The sequence below is a fragment of the Rattus norvegicus genome, chromosome 16 (assembly GCF_036323735.1).
Source record: "Rattus norvegicus strain BN/NHsdMcwi chromosome 16, GRCr8, whole genome shotgun sequence".
NCBI classification, from domain to species: domain Eukaryota; kingdom Metazoa; phylum Chordata; class Mammalia; order Rodentia; family Muridae; genus Rattus; species Rattus norvegicus.
In genome coordinates this window covers 20,768,344-20,791,010 of record NC_086034.1, presented here as the reverse complement: position 1 = coordinate 20,791,010, position 22,667 = coordinate 20,768,344, and the positions used below count along the sequence as shown (strand labels likewise).

The window sequence follows — 22,667 nt, the reverse complement described above, 5'->3', positions numbered from 1 at the left end:
GGAGAAATGGGTAGAGGCAAAGGGTACACACTTCTACCTCCCTCGCATTTTTCAAGCCCCATTACCCTCCTTTCATATTCATCAACATGATGTTGACTGGAGTTGATCACTCTCTCCAGTGTATCCTGGTCACCTGCTGGCTGCATGTTGGAATGGGCATACAGATTCATACTTGATAAGGAAGAGGGTCAGTTTCTTTTTCTTAACCAGGCACCCACAGCCCTGGTATGCAAGCCTAGGTAAAGTAGGAAATAAGGGGAGGGACAACAAACACTAAAGTCCCTTTGAAAAAATTAAATGGAAATCTGCTACTCTATTAGCTTCCTATATGTATGGAATACATATGGAGCCAAAAACTAACATGACACGAGGCTCCACCTAGACATCTTGTGCCACCAAGTTACAAATCCAGCAACAGGAATGGGTGACAACCTGTTGAGTCATTACCCAAAGGGTCCTATAGAAAACCTTGACCATCACAAGCCAGTGCCAAGACTATTGGTTGCTCTACACAATCTGATGTTCAGGACTGACTTCTGAAGATAACATTTCTGTCATCACAGGGGGGGGAGGGATAGGTTGAGCCGGGGTCTAACTAGACTCTTCACACTACTAACCAGAGTTCATAATACTGGAAGGTAACCTGTCTGCTACTGGAGGGCAAAGGTAATCCTCAACATCAGTCAGCTTCAAACCCTGAAACCTACAGTAACACCTACAAAGAAGCTCAAAGGCATCTTCAAATCTAATTATAGGCGATCTAGAACTCTCATATCTTCACAGGCCCAGACATACATATAGTGCACACACAGACACGTAGGCAAAACATTCATACATGTGAAAGAAGCATTATCTTTCAATAATAACATGTTTACAGGTATGTAATACACTTATGCAGCAAATTCATCTTTTTCAAGTATATAATCTAGGAGTGCATTCTTACTATGTCATTAAATTATGCATCCCTTATACTATTGGTTTTAAAAATATTTTAAGTTTGAGAAAACTCTGTGGCCATTAGAAGGTACTCTTTATTCCTCCAGATCCTACCCCCTATCAACTTGTTAGGCACCAGCTCAGCCTATCCCTCTTTAATGACAGAAGTGTTACTTTAAGTATAGGAACTTAAGATCAGGATGTGTAGAGCACACCATAGCCCATGATGTGCCTGGGTTTCATGGATGCTTTGAGTTAAGGAGTAAACTGGCTGCAATCCAATCTAACATTTGGTCTCATTCGGTTGGTTTTTGGTGTAGATGTTGTCGTCGTTGTTGTTGTCGTTGTTGTTGTTGCTGCTGCTGCTGCTGCTGCTGTTGCTTCTGACATTGTTTGATAGATTGATTGGTTTTTTGGTGTCTGGTTTTTTGAGGTTTTTGTTTGTTTAAGTGATTCCTTGTGTGAGTGATTGGTTGATTTTCAAGAAAGTTTGTCTCTGCCCACCCCTTTTCTCTCTCTCTCTCTCTCTCCCTCTCTCTCTCCCTCTCTCTCTCTCTCTCTCTGTCTGTGTGTGTGTGTGTGTGTGTGTGTGTGTGTGTGTGTGTTTGAGTGTGTGTAGCTCTGGCTCTCCTGAATCTACCTCTGTAGACTAGGCTGGCCCCAAACTCGTGAAAATCTACATGCCTCTGCTTCCTGAGTGCTGGGATAAATTTCTATGCCCCCACGAACCAGGTCATTTTGCGTATTTAACAAAAATGAAGTCATCTAATATAGAAATATCCCCTTTCTTGGTCATTAAATAATAGCTTCTTTTATCATAAGATACTGTCAATGCCTCTGTCCATCTCTAGAGACTAGTCCATTGTATCAATATGATAAACTCTGTTTACCCATTCATCATGCTGGACCATTTGGGGTTCTCTCTTTTGTCTTTTACACTTAGCAGGGCAATTATACATCAATCACAAAAAAATGAGCTTCAGACTTGCCCTCAGGACAATGTGATGGAGAAGATACCTCTACTGTGATTCACTTTTCCCAGATTATATCCACATTTTGTAGAGTTGCTTAAAATCAACCAGCATCCTAGCCTCCAAGGCTCCAGTGCTGCTGTTGAGCAGAGTCAGAGAGGATGGAAGAGTGAATTTTGGGGGCATTCCTGTAAAACTAGGTCTTCCGGATGGAACAAATGCTAGCAGTCATGAGTCCAATACAGGGGCCTTTGCTGAAAACACCCCACACAGAATGGGGCATCCTAATTCCATCAGGTACTGGAAGGAGCTCCTGAAGTTTTAAAGGGTACCAGTTGAAGACTGGTTTTCACTTGAAAAATACACTAAAAAGCTACTGATGTAATAAAGAGTATAGAAACTTGTGGCTTTCACTTAGAACATTTTAATGGGAAACTTTTTTTTAATTAACTTGAGTATTTCTTATATACATTTCGAATGTTATTCCCTTTCCTGGTTTCCAGGAAAACATCCCCCTAATCCCTGCCCCTCCCCTTCTTTATGGGTGTTCCCCTCCCCATCCTCCCCCCATTGCCGCCCTCCCCCCAACAATCTAGTTCACTGGGGGTTCAGTCTTAGCAGGATCCAGGGCTTCCCCTTCCACTGGTGCTCTTACAAGGATATTCTTAATGGGAAACTCTTAATTAAAAGGCAAACAGTTTAGGTCAACACTCATAGGATGAGTCACTAGGACTAGCAGCAGAGTCCTTGACAAGAGGGAGTCCTACTTAGCAATCTCATGATAAACCCTCACAAATCAGAGGCCCACTGCTCTCCTTGGACTGTTTTACTAACAGTGCTGTGCTGGCTTTCTTTTACAACTTTACAGCGTACGCAGACCAGACTCCATAAATTGTTATGTCTGCAAACGTCATCTGCTGTTCGTGACGTCACTTTATCTCTGAAAAAAACTGAGCTTCACTAAGGATCACCTTGGACATGGATACATCTACTGTCATGGTATTGGCCTGCTGCCTGCCCGATGGCAAAGAAGGACAAATGAGTCACCTCCAGGACACTGCAGTCACAGAGACATGGATTCTCCTTGATCAAGGTTCCAATCTCCTGGATTGCATCATCTGGTAAATGCGTGAGAAGTATTTGTTCTTTTCACACATAAAATCCTGTTCACCAAAATCAGTGAGTGCACAGTGCACCCTTCAGGTGCAGACCTGACCTATTAGACTGAGAATAAATTTTAACAAACATCCATGCTCAGTGGAATCCAAACATCACATCTGTCTTCCCAAGTGGAGGATATTTATACTCATTAAATTGCAGAAATTACTAAAATACCTAAATACTGAAGGGAAACACAGGGTGGCTGGTGCCATTGTGCCGTCCTTAGGTGATGCTCCTACAGGTCCTCTGAATGCACGAAAGGGAAAGTACTGACCTCTACCTTCATCCACTCAGCAATTCCTTGTTTGAATCCTATTGACTTCTTAGTATTACTTCTCAGATTCCATGTTGTTTTTTCTTCTCTTTTACTAGGGACTTGGTATTATGTCTGTAAGTCACTCACTACAGTAATCTATCACCCCAATCTCTTAGAATCTCTACGTTTATTTGCTATAGAGATAATGAAGTCTTGAGGGAGAGATGTAAAGGAGTCATACCATTTAAAATGGAGTTACCACCTTCTCTGTACACTTTCCAGGTTGGGGTCTCTGTGTTAGTGTCTATAGCCTACAAGAAGATGATGCTTTTCTAACGAGGGTTCCAAACACAGATCTATAGCTATGACAGTCATTTCATTGATACGGATAAGAGTACTGAGTTTTCCTCTTGGCTCAGGACATATCTACTCTTAGGGTTTTGGCTGCTTTAGCAGTTTCAGGCCTGGCTTCCATCACATAGAGTGTGTCTGAAATAGAATCAGGAAATAGAATTATTTCCATAATATGTGTTCCACTACTGTACCAGAACATCTTACGAGCCAGTAACTGGTTTACTTTGCAGTATTTGTAGCTTTGGAATAACCACGCTTGCATTTCTGTTCTGAAATCATGCAGACTACTTTACGTATCATGAATGCTACTTGGTAGGTGTGAAGCTTAATAGATAAGGCTTTTCTTGTGTTTATAGAGTAAATATACTTATTTTTATAGGAATCTATTAAGATTTTTACGAATGGTAGAGGCATCATTTTCAGCTAAATGATGATGATCATTGATTTATGCCATGTTTTAAATTTCAGGAGGTATGATTTATGAATGGATGTTTTTATTCTCTATGCTATAGGAGTAATGTTCAGGAAGTACCATTCTGCACAGCGAAGTCAAACATATTTCCTATTTTCTCATCTCCCACATCTGTGGTATGAAGTCTTATGTTTTGTTCCATGATGCATGTGGCATTGACTTTTGTGCTTGTTCTGTGTAATGGACCAAGTTTCTGTCTTCTCCATGAAGCTGTCTCTATTCATCAGTATAATTTGTTAACGTGCTGTCAATTCCCCATATACCATGGATTTATTTTTAATTTTTATTTTTTAATTAATTAGTTAATTAATATATACTTTCCTTCAAACTCTTCTCCAAATTTTGGCTTCATATTTCCTGCTATAAATATTTTTGTTCCCCCTTCTAAGAAATACTGACACAAACACATTTTGGTTGTCCTTCTTCTTGAGCTTTATGTGGTCTGTGGATTGCACCTTGGCTCATCTGAGCTTCAGGGCTACTATTCACTTATCAGTGAGTGCACACCATCTGTGTTATTTTCTGGGGTCACCTCACTCAAGATGATATTTTCTAGTTCCATCCTTTTGCCTATGAATTTCATGAAGTCATTGCTTTTTAATAGCTGAGTAGTACTGCGTTTGTGTAATTGTACCACATTCTCTGTATCCATTCTTTTGTTGATGGACTTCTGGGTTCTTTCCAGCTTCTAGCTATTAAAAATAAGGCTGCCATGGTCTTACTGGAGCATGTTTGTCTGTTATATGTTGGAGCATCTATTGGCTCTATGCCCAGAAATGGGTATACCTGGGTCCTCAGGTAGTACTATGTCCAATTTTCTGAGGAAACCCCCAGCTGATTACCAGAGCAGTTGTACCAGCTCGCTATCCAAGTAACAGTGGAGGAGTGTTCTGCTTTCTCCACATTCTTGTCAGAATCTGTGGTCACCTGAGGTTTGTTCCTAGCCACTCTGAGGGGTGTGAAGTAGAATCTCAGCATTGTTTTGATTTGCATTCCCCTAATGACTAAGATTGTTGAAGAACATTTCTACAGGTACTTTTCAGTTGTTCGATATTCCTCAGCTGAGATTTCTCTGTTTAGTTCTATATCCATTTCTCTAATAGGATTATTTGGCTCTCTGGAGTCTAAGTTCTTGAGTTCTTAGTACATATTGGATATTAGACCTCTATTGAATGTAGGATTGGTAAAGACCTTTTCCCAATCTCTTGGTTGCCGTGTTGTCCTAAAGACAGTATCCTTTGCCTTAGAGAAGCTTTGCAATATTATGAGGTCCCATTTGAAAGTCCTTGAGCAGAAGCCATTGGTGTTTCTTTTCAGGAAAATTTCCGCAGAGTCCCTACGTTCGAGGCTTTTCTCCACAGTTTCCCCTCTGGCTTTGAGTGTTTTCTTTTTATGTGGATGTCCTTGATCCACTTGCCCTTGAGCTTTGCACTAGGGAAGAAGATCAATATGCATTCTTCTGGGTGCGAACTTCCAGTTGATCCAGCAACAATTATTGAAAAAGCTATCTTTTTTCTACTGTATGGTTATATTTCCTTTGTCAAACATCAAGGGACCATAGGAGTATTTGTTCATTTCGGTGTCTTCAATTCTATTACATTGATCTACCTGCTTGTCTCTGTTTTTAATACCATACAGTTTTTAAAACTATTGCTCTGTAATACAGCTTGAGGTCAAGGACGGTGATTCTATCTTTTATTGTTATTATTTCTTTATGTTGAGGATAGTTTTCTCTATCCTTGTTTTTTTTTTGTTGTTATTCTAAGTGAATTTCCAAATTCATCTTTCTGACTCTATGAAGGATTGAATTGGAATTTTGATAGATTGTATTGAATCAGTAGATTGCTATCAGCAAGATAGCCATTTTTTATTTATTTACTTTTACACTTCAGATTTCATTCCCCTCCCAATCCACCCCCTGACAGTTCCACATCTAAATATTGCATACCTCCTCCCCCTACCCCTTGTCTCCTCCACAAGGATATCCCCAGCCCAGCAACTCCACCATATGTATAAGCTTCCTGGAGCCTCTAGTCTCTTGAAGGGTAGACATCTGCTTTACCTGAACCCAGACAGGGGTGTTCAATGACTCATGGCTGTCTGTGTACAAAATTATGGACAGATGCTTAATTACGTTTCCCAACCTATGAGCCTTTGAATACTGTTGCAGATTTCATTATTGCTTTACCTCTATGGTGTATTAACTCCAAATCTGTGTCGGTGAGGGCTCAAGCTGCGCTAATGTTGATGACTGTGCTGACCTACATGGCTCCTTTATATTGACCTATTAAATTAATGATGGATTTCTAAATGTCATTAAAGAATCGTGTTGGTATTCTTAGGGGATTGCACAGACTATCTAGATGAATTTTTGTGTTATGGCCACTGTCTTACGTAGGACTTTAGTTGTGTGAACAGACACCATGGCCAATGCAACTCTTAAAAGGAAACCATTTCATTAGGGCTGGTTTACAGCCTCAGAGGTTCAGACCTGTTATCATCACAGCAGGATCACTGCAGCCACCAATCAGACATGGTGAAGGAGGATCTGAGAGCTGTAGATCTTAATCTGGATGGTCCTGCAGAATACGGCCTTCTAGGCAGCTAGGATGAGTGTGTTAAACCCCTTACACACAGTCGCACACCTACTCCAACAGGGCCACTCCTACTCCAACAGGACCACGCTTCTAATAGTGCCACCCCTGAGCCAAGGAAATATAAACCATCACATCCAACTCCACCATATTAATCCTTCTGACCTAGGAGCATGGGGCTTTTCCATATTACTGTATCTTCTTCTGTTAATTTACATTAAGTTTAGAGTTTTTACTGTACAAGTCATTCAATTCCTTGGTTATATTTAATCTATAATGTCTGTGAGAATCTGTTAGTTTGCTTATTTGCAGAGTGTGCTGGGTATTTGGATTTAGGAAACTAACTTGGTTTTATGCATTGCTTTTCCTCTAATACAATGCTGAACAATTGAATAGCTGCAGGGGAATTTTGGTGGAGGCTTTAGAGTCTTTTGTGTATATCAACCACCCAGGCCTAAATAAAGTGACATTGGCTTCATTCTTTCAAGGGTGTACATCTATCTCATTCACTTGTGCTGTTATTCTAGCTAAGACTTCAATGATTTTATTGAACAGGGGAAGATCAAATATACTTTTCACATTTCTGATTTCTGATTTAGTGTGAATGCTTGGCATAAATATTTTAGAATGATATTTGCTGTGTACCATTCTTATCTTGTCTTTATTATATTGAACTGTATCCTGGGTCTGATGGTTTGTATGTGTGAAGCCGAGGAAGTAGCAGTATTAGAAGTTGTGACCCTGTTGGAATAGGCATGTCACTGTGGGTGTGGGCTTTAAGACCCTGATCTTAGCTGCATGGCTGTCAGTCTTAAACTAACAGCCTTCACGTAAACATGTAGACTACTCAGCTATCAAAAAACAATGACTTTATGAAATTCAAAGGCAAGTGGATGGAACTGGAAAATATCCTGAGTGAGGTAACCCAATCACAGAAAAACACACATGGTATGTATGCACTCATTGATAAGTAGATATTAGCCCAAATGCTCGAATTACCCTAGATGCATAGAACACATGAAATTCAAGAGGGATGACCAAAATGTGAATGCTTCACTCCTTCTTTAAAAGGGGAACAAGAATACCCTTGGGAGGGAATAGGGATGCAAAGTTTAGAACAGAGGCTGAAGGAACACCCATTCAGAGCCTGCCCCACATGTGGCCCATAAATATACAGCCACCAAACTAGATAAGATGGATGAAGCAAAGAAGTGCAGGCTGACAGGAACCAGATATAGATCTTTCCTGAGAGACACAGCCAGAATAAGGCAAATACATTGGCGAACGCGAACAGCAAACCACTGAACTGAGAACAGGACCCCCGTTGAAGGAATCAGAGAAAGGACTGAAAGAGATTGAAGGGGATGAGACGCCATATGAACAACAATGCCAACCAACCAGAGCTTCCAGGGACTAAGCCACTACCCAAAGACTATACATGAACTGATTCTGGGCTCCAACTGCATAGGTAGCAATGAATAGCCTAGTAAGAGCACCAGTGGAAGGGGAAGCCCTTGGTCCTGCCATGACTGAACCCCCAGTGAACGTGATTATTGGGGGGAGGGCAGTAACAGGGGAAGATGGGGAGGGTAACACCCATATAGTAGGGGAAGGGGAGTGGTTGGGGGATTTGGCCCAGAAACCGGCAAAGGGAATAACAGTTGAAATTTAAATAAGAAATACCCAAGTTAATAAAGATGGAGGAAAAAATACTGAATAAAAGAAAGGAATGTAAACCATTGAGGCACGTTGTAAACCTGTCACTAGAATTCATTAATTAAATATTAATTCTATGTGCATATTGTTTAAACATCTGTGTTTCTTTCTTTTTTTTTTTTTTGAAATTTCAAAGTAGTTTTTATTTGCATTTCCTTGATGCTAAGGATATTGAATGTTTTTTTCTTTCTTTTTTATTTTTTTCTTTTTTTTTTTTTTAATTTTTCTTTTTTTTTTTTATTAACTTGAGTATTTCTTATATACATTTCAAGTGTTATTCCCTTTCCCGGTTTCCGGACAAACATCACCCTCCCCCCTCCCCTTCCTTATGGGTGTTCCCCTCCCAAACCTCCCCCCATTGCCACCCTCCCCGCATAGTCTAGTTCACTGGTGGTTCAGTCTTCGCAGGACCCAGGGCTTCCCCTTCCACTGGTGCTCTTACTAGGATATTCATTGCTACCTATGGGGACAGAGTCCAGGGTCAGTCCATGTATAGTCTTTAGGTAGTGGCTTAGTCCCTGGAAGCTCTGGTTGCTTGACATTGTTGTACTTTTGGGGTCTCGAGCACCTTCAAGCTCTTCCAGTTCTTTCTCTGATTCCTTCAACGGGGGACCTATTCTCAGTTCAGTGGTTTGCTGCTGGCATTCGCCTCTATATTTGCTGTATTCTGGCTGTGTCTCTCAGGAGCGATCTACATCCGGCTCCTGTCGGTCTGCACTTCTTTGCTTCATCCTTCTTGTCTAATTGGGTGGCTGTATATGTATGGGCCACCTGTGGGGCAGGCTCTGAATGGGTGTTCCTTCAGTCTCTGTTTTAATCTTTGCCTCTCCCTTCCCTGCCAAGGGTATTCTTTTTCCTCATTTAAAGAAGGAGTGAAGCATTCACATTTTGATCATCCGTCTTGAGTTTCCTTTGTTCTAGGGATCTAGGGTAATTCAAGCATTTGGGCTAATAGCCACTTATCAATGAGTGCATACCATGTATGTCTTTCTGTGAGTGGGTTAGCTCACTCAGGATGATATTTTCCAGTTTCCATTTGCCTACGAATTTCATAAACTCGTTGTTTTTGATAGCTGAGTAATATTCCATTGTGTAGATGTACCACATTTTCTGTATCCATTCCTCTGTTGAAGGGCATCTGGGTTCTTTCCAGTTTCTGGCTATTATAAATAAGGCTGCGATGATCATAGTGGAGCACGTGTCTCTTTTATATGTTGAGGCATCTTTTGGGTATATGCCCAAGAGAGGTATGGCTGGATCCTCAGGCAGTTCAATGTCCAATTTTCTGAGGAACCTCCAGACTGATTTCCAGAATGGTTTTACCAGTCTGCAATCCCACCAACAATGGAGGAGTGTTCCTCTTTCTCCACATCCTCGCCAGCATCTGCTGTCACCTGAGTTTTTGATCTTAGCCATTCTCACTGGTGTGAGGTGAAATCTCAGGGTTGTTTTGATTTGCATTTCCCTTATGACTAAAGATGTTGAACATTTCTTTAGGTGTTTCTCAGCCATTCGGCATTCCTCAGCTGTGAATTCTTTGTTTAGCTCTGAACCCCATTTTTTAATAGGGTTATTTGTTTCCCTGCGGTCTAACTTCTTGAGTTCTTTGTATATTTTGGATATAAAGCCTCTATCTGTTATAGGATTGGTAAAGATCTTTTCCCAATCTGTTGGTTGCCGTTTTGTCCTAACCACAGTGTCCTTTGCCTTACAGAAGCTTTGCAGTTTTATGAGATCCCATTTGTCGATTCTTGATCTTAGAGCATAAGCCATTGGTGTTTTGTTCAGGAAATTTTTTCCAGTGCCCATGTGTTCCAGATGCTTCCCTAGTTTTTCTTCTATTAGTTTGAGTGTGTCTGGTTTGATGTGGAGGTCCTTGATCCACTTGGACTTAAGCTTTGTACAGGGTGATAAGCATGGATCAATCTGCATTCTTCTACATGTTGCCCTCCAGTTGAACCAGCACCATTTGCTGAAAATGCTATCTTTTTTCCATTGGATGGTTTTGGCTCCTTTGTCAAAAATCAAGTGACCATAGGTGTGTGGGTTCATTTCTGGGTCTTCAATTCTATTCCATTGGTCTATCTGTCTGTCTCTGTACCAATACCATGCAGTTTTTATCACTATTGCTCTGTAATACTGCTTGAGTTCAGGGATAGTGATTCCCCCTGAAGTCCTCTTATTGTTGAGGATAGCTTTAGCTATCCTGGGTTTTTTGTTATTCCAGATGAATTTGCAAATTGTTCTGTCTAACTCTTTGAAGAATTGGATTGGTATTTTGATGGGGATTGCATTGAATCTGTAGATTGCTTTTGGTAAAATGGCCATTTTTACTATATTAATCCTGCCAATCCATGAGCATGGGAGATCTTTCCATCTTCTGAGGTCTTCTTCAATTTCTTTCCTCAGTGTCTTGAAGTTCTTATTGTACAGATCTTTTACTTGCTTGGTTAAAGTCACACCGAGGTACTTTATATTATTTGGGTCTATTATGAAGGGTGTCGTTTCCCTAATTTCTTTCTCGGCTTGTTTCTCTTTTGTATAGAGGAAGGCAACTGATTTATTTGAGTTAATTTTATACCCAGCCACTTTGCTGAAGTTGTTTATCTGCTTTAGTAGTTCTCTGGTGGAACTTTTGGGATCACTTAAATATACTATCATGTCGTCTGCAAATAGTGATATTTTGACCTCTTCTTTTCCAATCTGTATCCCCTTGATCTCCTTTTGTTGTCTGATTGCTCTGGCTAGAACTTCAAGAACTATATTGAATAAGTAGGGAGAGAGTCGGCAGCCTTGTCTAGTCCCTGATTTTAGTGGGATTGCTTCAAGTTTCTCTCCATTTAGTTTAATGTTAGCAACTGGTTTGCTGTATATGGCTTTTACTATGTTTAGGTATGGGCCTTGAATACCTATTCTTTCCAGGACTTTTATCATGAAGGGGTGTTGAATTTTGTCAAATGCTTTCTCAGCATCTAATGAAATGATCATGTGGTTCTGTTCTTTCAGTTTGTTTATATGATGGATCACTTTGATGGTTTTCCGTATATTAAACCATCCCTGCATGCCTGGGATGAAGCCTACTTGATCATGGTGGATGATTGTTTTGATGTGCTCTTGAATTCGGTTTGCCAGAATTTTATTGAGTATTTTTGCGTTGATATTCATAAGGGAAATTGGTCTGAAGTTCTCTTTCTTTGTTGGGTCTTTGTGTGGTTTAGGTATAAGAGTAATTGTGGCTTCATAGAAGGAATTCGGTAGTGCTCCATCTGTTTCAATTTTGTGGAAAAATTTGGATAATATTGGTATAAGGTCTTCTATGAAGGTTTGATAGAATTCTGCACTAAACCCGCCTGGACCTGGGCTCTTTTTGGTTGGGAGACCTTTAATGACTGCTTCTATTTCCTTAGGAGTTATGGGGTTGTTTAACTGGTTTATCTGTTCCTGATTTAACTTCGATACCTGGTATCTGTCTAGGAAATTGTCCATTTCCTGAAGATTTTCAAGTTTTGTTGAATATTGGTTTTTATAGTAAGATCTGATGATTTTTTGAATTTCCTCTGAATCTGTAGTTATGTCTCCCTTTTCATTTCTGATTTTGTTAATTTGGACGCACTCTCTGTGTCCTCTCGTTAGTCTGGCTAAGGGTTTATCTATCTTGTTGATTTTCTCAAAGAACCAACTTTTGGTTCTGTTGATTCTTTCTATGGTCCTTTTTGTTTCTACTTGGTTGATTTCAGCTCTGAGTTTGATTATTTCCTGCCTTCTACTCCTCCTGGGTGTATTTGCTTCTTTTTGTTCTAGAGCTTTTAGGTGTGCTGTCAAGCTGCTGACATATGCTCTTTCCTGTTTCTTTCTGCAGGCACTCAGCGCTATGAGTTTTCCTCTTAGCACAGCTTTCATTGTGTCCCATAAGTTTGGGTATGTTGTACCTTCATTTTCATTAAATTCTAAAAAGTTTTTAATTTCTTTCTTTATTTCTTCCTTGACCAGGTTATCATTGAGTAGAGCATTGTTCAATTTCCACGTATATGTGGGCATTCTTCCCTTATTGTTATTGAAGACCAGTTTTAGGCCGTGGTGGTCCGATAGCACGCATGGGATTATTTCTATCTTTCTGTACCTGTTGAGGCCCGTTTTTTGACCAATTATATGGTCAATTTTGGAGAAAGTACCATGAGGAGCTGAGAAGAAGGTATATCCTTTTGCTTTAGGATAGAATGTTCTATAAATATCCGTTAAGTCCATTTGGCTCATGACTTCTCTTAGTCTGTCTACATCTCTGTTTAATTTCTGTTTCCATGATCTGTCCATTGATGAGAGTGGGGTGTTGAAATCTCCCACTATTATTGTGTGAGGTGCAATGTGTGTTTTGAGCTTTAGTAAGGTTTCTTTTACATATGTAGGTGCCCTTGTATTTGGGGCATAAATATTTAGGATTGAGAGTTCATCTTGGTGGATTTTTCCTTTGATGAATATGAAGTGTCCTTCCTTATCTTTTTTGATGACTTTTAGTTGAAAATTGATTTTATTTGATATTAGAATGGCTACTCCAGCTTGCTTCTTCTGACCATTTGCTTGGAAAATTGTTTTCCAGCCTTTCACTCTGAGGTAATGTCTGTCTTTGTCTCTGAGGTGTGTTTCCTGTAGGCAGCAGAATGCAGGGTCCTCGTTGCGTATCCAGTTTGTTAATCTATGTCTTTTTATTGGGGAGTTGAGGCCATTGATATTGAGAGATATTTAAGGAATAGTGATTATTGCTTCCCGTTATATTCATATTTGGAAGTGAGGTTATGTTTGTGTGCTTTCATTCTCTTTGTTTTGTTGCCAAGATGATTAGTTTCTTGCTTCTAGGGTATAGCTTGCCTCCTTATGTTGGGCTTTACCCTTTATTATCCTTTGTAGTGCTGGATTTGTAGAAAGATATTGTGTAAATTTGGTTTTGTCATGGAATATCTTGGTTTCTCTATCTATGTTAATTGAGAGTTTTGCAGGATACAGTAACCTGGGCTGGCATTTGTGTTCTCTTAGGGTCTGTATGACATCTGTCCAGGATCTTCTGGCCTTCATAGTTTCTGGCGAAAAGTCTGGTGTGATTCTGATAGGTCTGCCTTTATATGTTACTTGACCTTTTTCCCTTACTGCTTTTAATATTCTTTCTTTATTTTGTGCGTTTGGTGTTTTGACAATTATGTGACGGGAGGTGTTTCTTTTCTGGTCCAATCTATTTGGAGTTCTGTAGGCTTCTTGTATGCCTATGGGTATCTCTTTTTTTAGGTTAGGGAAGTTTTCTTCTATGATTTTGTTGAAGATATTTACTGGTCCTTTGAGCTGGGAGTCTTCACTCTCTTCTATACCTATTATCCTTAGGTTTGATCTTCTCATTGAGTCCTGGATTTCCTGTATGTTTTGGACCAGTAGCTTTTTCCGCTTTACATTATCTTTGACAGTTGAGTCAATGATTTCTATGGAATCTTCTGCTCCCGAGATTCTCTCTTCCATCTCTTGAATTCTGTTGGTGAAGCTTGTATCTACAGCTCCTTGTCTTTTCTTTTGATTTTCTATGTCCAGGGTTGTTTCCATGTGTTCTTTCTTGATTGCTTCTATTTCCATTTTTAACTCCTTCAACTGTTTGATTGTGTTTTCCTGGAATTCTTTCAGGGATTTTTGCGATTCCTCTCTGTTGGCTTCTACTTGTTCTCTAAGGGAGTTCTTTATGTCTTTCTTGAAGTCCTCCAGCATCATGATCAAATATGATTTTGAAACTAGGTCTTGCTTTTCTGGTGTGTTTGGATATTCCGTGTTTGCTTTGGTGGGAGAATTGGGCTCCGATGATGCCACGTAGTCTTGGTTTCTGTCGCTTGGGTTCCTGTGCTTGCCTCTCGCCATCAGATTATCTCTAGTGTTACTTTGTTCTGCTATTTCTGACAGTGACTAGACTGTCCTATAACCTGTGTGTCAGGAGTGCTGTAGACCTGTTTTCCTGTTTTCTTTCAGCCAGTTATGGGGACAGAGTGTTCTGTTTTCGGGCGTGTAGTTTTTCCTCTCTACAGGTCTTCAGCTGTTCCTGTGGGCCTGTGTCTTGAGTTCACCAGGCAGGTTTCTTGCAGGGGAAAAATTGGTCCTACCTGTGGTTCCAAGGCTCAAGTTTGCTCGTGGGGTACTGCCTAAGTCCTCTCCGCTGTGGCAGCAACCGGGAAAATCTGTGCCGCTCCTTCCGGGAGCCTCCGTGCACCAGGGTTTCAGATGACGTTTGGTGTTTTCCTCTGGCGCCTGGATGTGCACAGAGTGCAGTCTCTTCTGGTTTACCAGGCGTGTCCGCCTCTCTGAAGGTTCAGCTCTCCCTCCCACGGGATTTGGGTGCAGAGAACTGTTTATCCCTTCTGTTTCCTTCAGGTTCCGGCAGTGTCTCAGGCGCAGGGGTCCTGCCGCTCCCGGGCCCTCCCCTACGGGAACCCAGAGGCCTTATACAGTTGCCTCTTGGGCCAGGGATGTGGGCAGGGGTGGGCAGTGTTGGTGGTCTCCTCCGCTCTGCAGCCTCAGGAGTGCCCACCTGATCAGGCGGTGAGGTCTCTCTCCCACGGGGTTTCCTGTGTTTCTTTCAATGGTAAAATGTGATCATATTCACAATGAGGCATTTCCTTTCATTTTACTGACGTTTCTTGTTGCTATTGTCAATATAATTGAAATAAGGTGAGGTTGGACTCTTGAATGGACACACAAGGCAGGGCCTTGTTTTCACATTACACACTCTTCTGCTTTATCAGGAGCTCTGAAGAATTAGCTACCGTATGCAGAAAAACCGTGGACTAAACCCTTCTGAAAATGTGCTGTCAACAGAAACAAAATCCTGTGCTTCCTTCACTACATGATTTTTATAAAGCTATTAGAATAAATTGATGAAGTTCCTCATCACAAACATCTCCCCATTTGATTTCAAGCAGGCATGGTAACAGGATCGGCTCTGCATGGCAAACCTGAGGTCTGAATGATGTAGGAGGAGGAGCCTGAGGCAGAGATGGATCTTTGCTCTCGGCATGATTTATTGTGTGCTGTCTCCAGGTTTATCATGTCCCTATTTATGATATCAGTGTGTGAGGGTTGTGGATTTTGGAAATTTTTCTGTTTAATCTTAATTGAATACTGTTGGATAATTGAAAGACTGTGTGAATTTTCTCTTGATAACTGACACACTGTTGAAGATTCCTATGCATGATTTACTGGTTGTGTTCATTTCCTTTGTATGCATGACAGGCACTTAGCTTTTCCTATGGATGACTCTCACGCAATGTATGTGATCTGTGGATGACTGACAGACTGTGCGTGTTTCTAATAGATGACTGAGAGGCTGTTGACTTTACTGTGGCTGTTTGAAAGGATATTGAAATTTCTTATAAATGGTTCTAAGGCTATGGGCAATTCCTATGGGTTATTGATAGGATGTAGATTTTTCCCCCAGATGACTACCAAGTTGGGGGTGTGCCATGTAGCTGACAAACAGGCAACTCTTTCCTACACATGATTGACAGGTTGTTGGTTTTTCCTATGAATGCCTTACAGGTTGTGGGTACTTTCTATGGATGATTTCATGTAGCAGTCATTTACCATGGAGGACTGACTGAAAGTCTGTGCATATTTGTTATGCATACTGAACAATGGTAGATACATACTATGTATGGTTGACAGGCTTTGGCTATTTCTTATCAATGATGGACAGGGTGTAGGTATTTCCTATGAATGACAGATAGAGTGTGGGCTTGTCCTTTGGACAAGTGACAAAGTTGGTATATGTTTCCTGGGGCTGAGTGATAGGCTGTTGACACTACCTATGAATAATCCACAGGCTTTGAGATATGTTGTGAAAGACTGACAGGCTGTGGGTCTCTCCATTGAATGACTGGCTATGGGAGTTTCTAATGTATGACTGACCGGCTCTGAGAGGTTTGTATATAAGTTAGTCGCCATGTCCTGTGGGTGATTAACAGACTATGGCCATTTGTTATGTCTGATTGACAGACTGTGATAATTTCTTCTGGATGACTGACAGGTTTTGTGAGTTGCTGGTAGGTGATTGACAGGGTGAGGGGATTTCCAGTGAATGACTGACAGGACATGGGCAATTCTTATGGATGGTAGCCAGGCTGTGGGCTTTTACTTTGGATGATGTAGGTGTTGGGGACAGATTTTTGATAAGCTGTATGACTTGTGGGTGACTGACATGTTGTGCTTCTTAAGCTAGATGATTGATACATCATAGGCATGACCTACAGATGCAGATCTGCAGACCAATTGTTTCACTGTAAATTTTATAAACAAATGAAAATTGAAATCCCCAGTCACCAATACTTTGACTTTTTCAATCCAAATTTCATTTTTTATGCCCATGATTAAGCTTTCTATATTTGCTACCATTAGGATCACAACATATTGCTTAGGTAATAAATAAAGTATCCATGTTAACCCGGGAGCAAAAATGTAGCAAAGCAGGACCTTGCATTTTGTTTTAAAATGGTCAATGTATCCCTGGACTTGCACTAAATTTGGTAAATATAAGTAGAAGGAGATAAACTATGGCATCCAATCTCCTATATATGAGATTCAAAAAGGTTTCAGCAAAATGAAATGAGAGTTCCAAAAAGCAAGGGTCATTTCATGCTATATTTACATTTATATGATATAAGGAAGCTTGACTGAGCAAAGAAACATAAAGGTTTAAGAATGGGAAGACCTTGAGTTATATTTTTTTTTCGGAGCTGGGGACCGAACCCAGGACCTTGTGCTTGCTAGGCAAGGGCTCTACCACTGAGCCAAATCCCCAACCTGACCTTGAGATATATTAAAATGTGTATTATACACAATAGACATTTAATTACATGTGAGGAATAAATGGACTGACAGAATGAAAAACTATATTTGGACAAATCAGAGTTTGAAGAAAATATTCAATAAGCATAAGAATATTTTCAAACTATAATTCATTCTTGGATTATTTATATGAAGCTATACCTTAACAACTAATAAACACCTTAAAATAACAAAATGATTAAGAAGCATGTGGACTTCGGAAAATATGCTGGTGTGCCATCAATTCCCCTTCAAGCAAAAAAATATGAAATACGAATGAGGGCCTAGCCCATCACACTGCTCCCTGATCTCAAATCCCATGGAAAAGAGATCTAAACACCAAGAAGTATGGAACATCCTGAGACCACAGGACAGACAGACACATCTGTCCACTTTCAATACCACATTCTCATCAATGGACAGATAAGAGAAACAGAAATTAAACAGCGACATAGAGAAACTAACAGAAGTTATATACTAAATGGATTTAACAAATATTTATAGAACATTAAATAATAAAACAAAAGGATTTACATTCTTCTCAGTACCTCATAGTACCTCCTCGAAAATTGACCATATAATTTGTCAAAAAAATAGGCATCAATAGATACAGGAAGATAGAAATAATTCTATTTGTCCTATCAGATCACCGTGGACAAAGGCTGGTCTTCAATAAAAACAATAATGGCAGAATGCCCTCAGATACATTGAAGTTTAACAACACACTACTCAATGAAAACTTGGTCAAGGAAGAATTAATGATAGAAATTAAAGATTTCTTAGCACTTCCTTCGGATGCAAGTTACTAGATGACTGCTTCTCGGCCTCGCCAGGAAACTATTTATTTCCTCTGGGATCAAATAGAATTTTATAAGAACATAATGGATGGAGAGGAGAAAACCTATGGTGGCTGTGAAGGCCCTGATGCCATGTATGTGAAATTAATATCTTCTGATGGTCATGAATTTATTGTAAAAAGAGAACATGCATTAACATCAGGAACAATAAAGGCCATGTTGAGTGGTCCAGGTCAGTTTGCGGAGAATGAAACCAATGAGGTCAACTTTAGAGAGATCCCTTCACATGTGCTATCGAAAGTGTGCATGTATTTTACCTACAAGGTCCACTATACTAACAGCTCCACTGAAATTCCTGAATTCCCAACTGCACCTGAAATTGCACTGGAACTGCTGATGGCCGTGAACTTCTTAGATTGTTAAATAAGATAAATTATAATAAACTGTTAATTTTTTTCAGTATTTAATACCTGTAGTTCAGTTAGTAATTTTTTCACATATAGCATGTTGCCTTTATGAAATTGAACGCTAAAGTTAATTGCTGAGCAGATTTCTTCTGTCATTTGCATAGCAGAGTTGAAATTTGTTTGCTACATCAACAAATTAAGGAAGTTTCACAAGCCAAAAATAAATAAATAATGCCAGTTTAAAAAAAAAAGATTTCTTAGAATTTAATGAAAATGAAGATACAACACACCCAAACATTTAGGACACAGTGAGAGCAGTACTAAAAGGAAAACTCATAGCTCTGAGTGCCGCCAAAAGAAACAGGAGAGAGCATACTCAGCAGCTTGACAGCACATCTAAAAAGTCTAGAGCCAAAAGAAGTAAATACACACAAGAGGAATAGAAGGGAAGAAATAATAAAACTAAGAGCTAAAATCATCCAAGTTTAAAAAAAAAAGAGTACACAAAGAATCAACAAAAGCAGGAGCTGGTTCTTCGACAAAATCAACAAGATAGAAAAACCCTTAGCAAGAATACCCAGAGTGTATCCAAATTAAAAAACCAGAAGGGAAAAGGGAGACATAACAAAAAAAATCTGAGGAAATTAAAAATATCAACAAATCCTACTACAAAAGCATATATTCAACAAAACTGGAAAATCTGGAGGAAATAGACAATTTTCTAGACAAATACAAGGTACTAAAGTTAAATCAGAAACAGATAAACATCTAAACAACACCATAATTCCTAAAGAAGTAGAAGCAGTTATTAAGAGTCTCCCAATCAAAGAGAACCCAGGACTCCATGAATTTACTGCAGAATTCTATCAGGCCTTCATAGAAGACCTCATATCAATACTGTCCAGATTAGTTCCCAAAACAGAAATAGGCAGAGCACTACCAAATTCCTTCTTTGAAACGACAGTTACTCTTATAACTAAACCACACAAAAATCCAACAAAGAAAGAGAACTTGAGACCATTTACCCTTATGATTATTGATGTAAAAATACTCAATAAAAATCTTGCAAAGTGAATGCAAGAACACATCAAAATAATCACCCATCATGATCAGTTAGGCTTCAGCCCAAGGATGAAAGGATGGTCCAATATACTAAACGATAATCTGGGCAAGGAAGAAATAAAGAAAGAAATTAAAGACTTCTTAGAATTTAATGAAAATGAAGGTACGACATACCCACACGTATGGGACACAATTAAAGCTGTGCTAAGAGGAAAACTCATAGTTCTTAGTGCCTGCAGAAAGAAACAGGAGAGAGCCTATATCAGCAGCTTGACAGCACACCTAAAAGCTCTAGAACAAAAAGAAGCAAATACACCCAGGAGGAGTAGAAGGCAGGAAATAATCAAACTCAGAGCTGAAATCAACCAAGTAGAAGAAAAGAGGACCATAGAAAGAAACAACAGAACCAAAAGTTGGTTCTTTGAGAAAATCAACGGGACAGATAAACCCTTAGCCAGACTAACGAGAGGACACAGAGAGTGTGTCCAAATTAACAAAATCAGAAATGAAAAGGGAGACACAACTACAGATTCAGAGGAAATTAAAAAAAATCATCAGATCTTATTATAAAAGCCTATATTCAACAAAACTTGAAAATCGGCAGGAAATGGACAATTTCCTAGACAGATACCAGGTACCGAAGTTAAATCAGGAACAGATAAACCAGTTAAACAACCCCATAACACCTAAGGAAATAGAAGCAGTCATTAAAGGTCTCCCAACCCACTCCTGAGGCTGCAGAGCAGAAGAGACCACCAACACTGCTCACCCCTGCCCACATCCCTGGCCCAAGAGGAAACTGTATAAGGCCTCTGGGCTCCCGTGGGGGAGGGCCCAGGAGCGGCAGGACCCCTGCCAGAGACACCGCCGGACCCTGAAGGAAACAGACCGGATAAACAGTTCTCTGCACCCAAATCCCGTGGGAGGGAGAGCTAAACCTTCAGAGAGGCAGACAGGCCTGGGAAACCAGAAGAGACTGCTCCCTGCACACACATCTCGGATGCCAGAGGAAAAAGCCAAAGACCATCTGGAACCCTGGTGCACTGAAGCTCCCGGAAGGGGCGGCACAGGTCTTCCTGGTTGCTGCCGCTGCAGAGAGCCCCTGGGCAGCACCCCACGAGCGAACTTGAGCTTCGGGACCACAGGTAAGACCAAATTTTCTGCTGCAAGAAAGCTGCCTGGTGAGCTTGGGACACACGGAAGCAGAATTTCTCTAGAACCGGGCACGTTCTGTGTTTACTGGAAGTCCCACACCCGCGGATCCCGGCCCGCAGCAGCTCTCTGCTCCCAGACCCGGTGAGAGAGAGACCCAACCGCCTGGTCAGGTGGGCACTCCTGAGGCTGCAGAGCGGAAGAGACCACCAACACTGCTCACCCCTCCCCACATCCCTGGCCCAAGAGGAAACTGTATAAGGCCTCTGGGCTCCCGTGGGGGAGGGCCCAGGAGTGGCAGGACCCCTGCCAGAGACACCGCCGGACCCTGAAGGAAACAGACCGGATAAACAGTTCTCTGCACCCAAATCCCGTGGGAGGGAGAACTAAACCTTCAGAGAGGCAGACAAGCCTGGGAAACCAGAAGAGACTGCTCCCTGCACACACATCTCGGACGCCAGAGGAAAAAGCCAAAGACCATCTGTAACCCTGGTGCACTGAAGCTCCCGGAAGGGGCGGCACAGGTCTTCCTGGTTGCTGCCGCTGCAGAGAGCCCCTGGACAGCACCCCACGAGCAAACCTGAGCCTCGGGACCACAGATAAGACCAAATTTTCTGCTGCAAGAAAGCTGCCTGGTGAACTCAAGACACAGGCCCACAGGAACAGCTGAAGACCTGTAGAGAGGAAAAACTACACGCCCGAAAGCAGAACACTCTGTCCCCATAACTGACTGAAAGAGAGGAAAACAGGTCTACAGCACTCCTGACAAACAGGCTTATAGGACAGTCTAGGCACTGTCAGAAATAGCAGAACAAAGTAACACTAGAGATAATCTGATGGCGAGAGGCAAGCGCAGGAACCCAAGCAACAGAAACCAAGACTACATGGCATCATCGGAGCCCAATTCTCCCACCAAAACAAACATGGAATATCCAAACACACCAGAAAAGCAAGATCTAGTTTCAAAATCATATTTGATCATGATGCTGGAGGACTTCAAGAAAGACCTGAACACACTTAGGGAAGCACAGGAAAACATTAATAAACAAGTAAAAGCCTACAGAGAGGAATCGCAAAAATCCCTGAAAGAATTCCAGGAAAACACAATCAAACAGTTGAAGGAATTAAAAATGGAAATAGAAGCAATCAAGAAAGAACACATGGAAACAACCCTGGATATAGAAAACCAAAAGAAGAGACAAGGAGCTGTAGATACAAGCTTCACCAACAGAATACAAGAGATGGAAGAGAGAATCTCAGGAGCAGAAGATTCCATAGAAATCATTGACTCAACTGTCAAAGATAATGTAAAGCGGAAAAAGCTACTGGTCCAAAACATACAGGAAATCCAGGACTCAATGAGAAGATCAAACCTAAGGATAATAGGTATAGAAGACAGTGAACACTCCCAGCTCAAAGGACCAGTAAATATCTTCAACAAAATCATAGAAGAAAACTTCCCTAACCTAAAAAAAGAGATACCCATAGACATACAAGAAGCCTACAGAACTCCAAATAGATTGGACCAGAAAAGAAACACCTCCCGTCACATAATTGTCAAAACACCAAACGCACAAAATAAAGAAAGAATATTAAAAGCAGTAAGGGAAAAAGGTCAAGTAACATATAAAGGGAGACCTATCAGAATCACACCAGACTTCTCGCCAGAAACTATGAAGGCCAGAAGATCCTGGACTGATGTTATACAGACCCTAAGAGAACACAAATGCCAGCCCAGATTACTGTATCCAGCAAAACTCTCAATTAACATTGATGGAGAAAACATGATATTCCATGACAAAACCAAATTTACACAATATCTTTCTACAAATCCAGCACTACAAAGGATAATAAATGGGAAAGCCCAACATAAGGAGGCAAGCTATACCCTAGAAGAAGCAAGAAACTAATCGTCTTGGCAACAAAACAAAGAGAATGAAAGCACACA

General features: G+C 40.7%; 1 protein-coding gene across 1 annotated transcript; it reads left to right on the top strand.

Moving 5' to 3' along the window:
• The first annotated feature begins 18,130 nt into the window (after nt 1-18,130).
• On the top strand, nt 18,131-18,548 carry LOC134482335 (elongin-C-like). The gene has a single exon (XM_063275825.1). It carries the CDS (start codon nt 18,183-18,185, stop codon nt 18,519-18,521), a length of 339 nt encoding a protein of 112 aa, XP_063131895.1. The 5' UTR covers nt 18,131-18,182; the 3' UTR covers nt 18,522-18,548.
• Nucleotides 18,549-22,667: the final 4,119 nt, after the last annotated feature.

Excerpts from the sequence above, each read along its gene's own strand:
- LOC134482335 (XM_063275825.1), top strand. The coding sequence starts at position 18,183 with ATGGATGGAGAGGAGAAAACCTATGGTGGCTGTGAAGGCCCTGATGCC.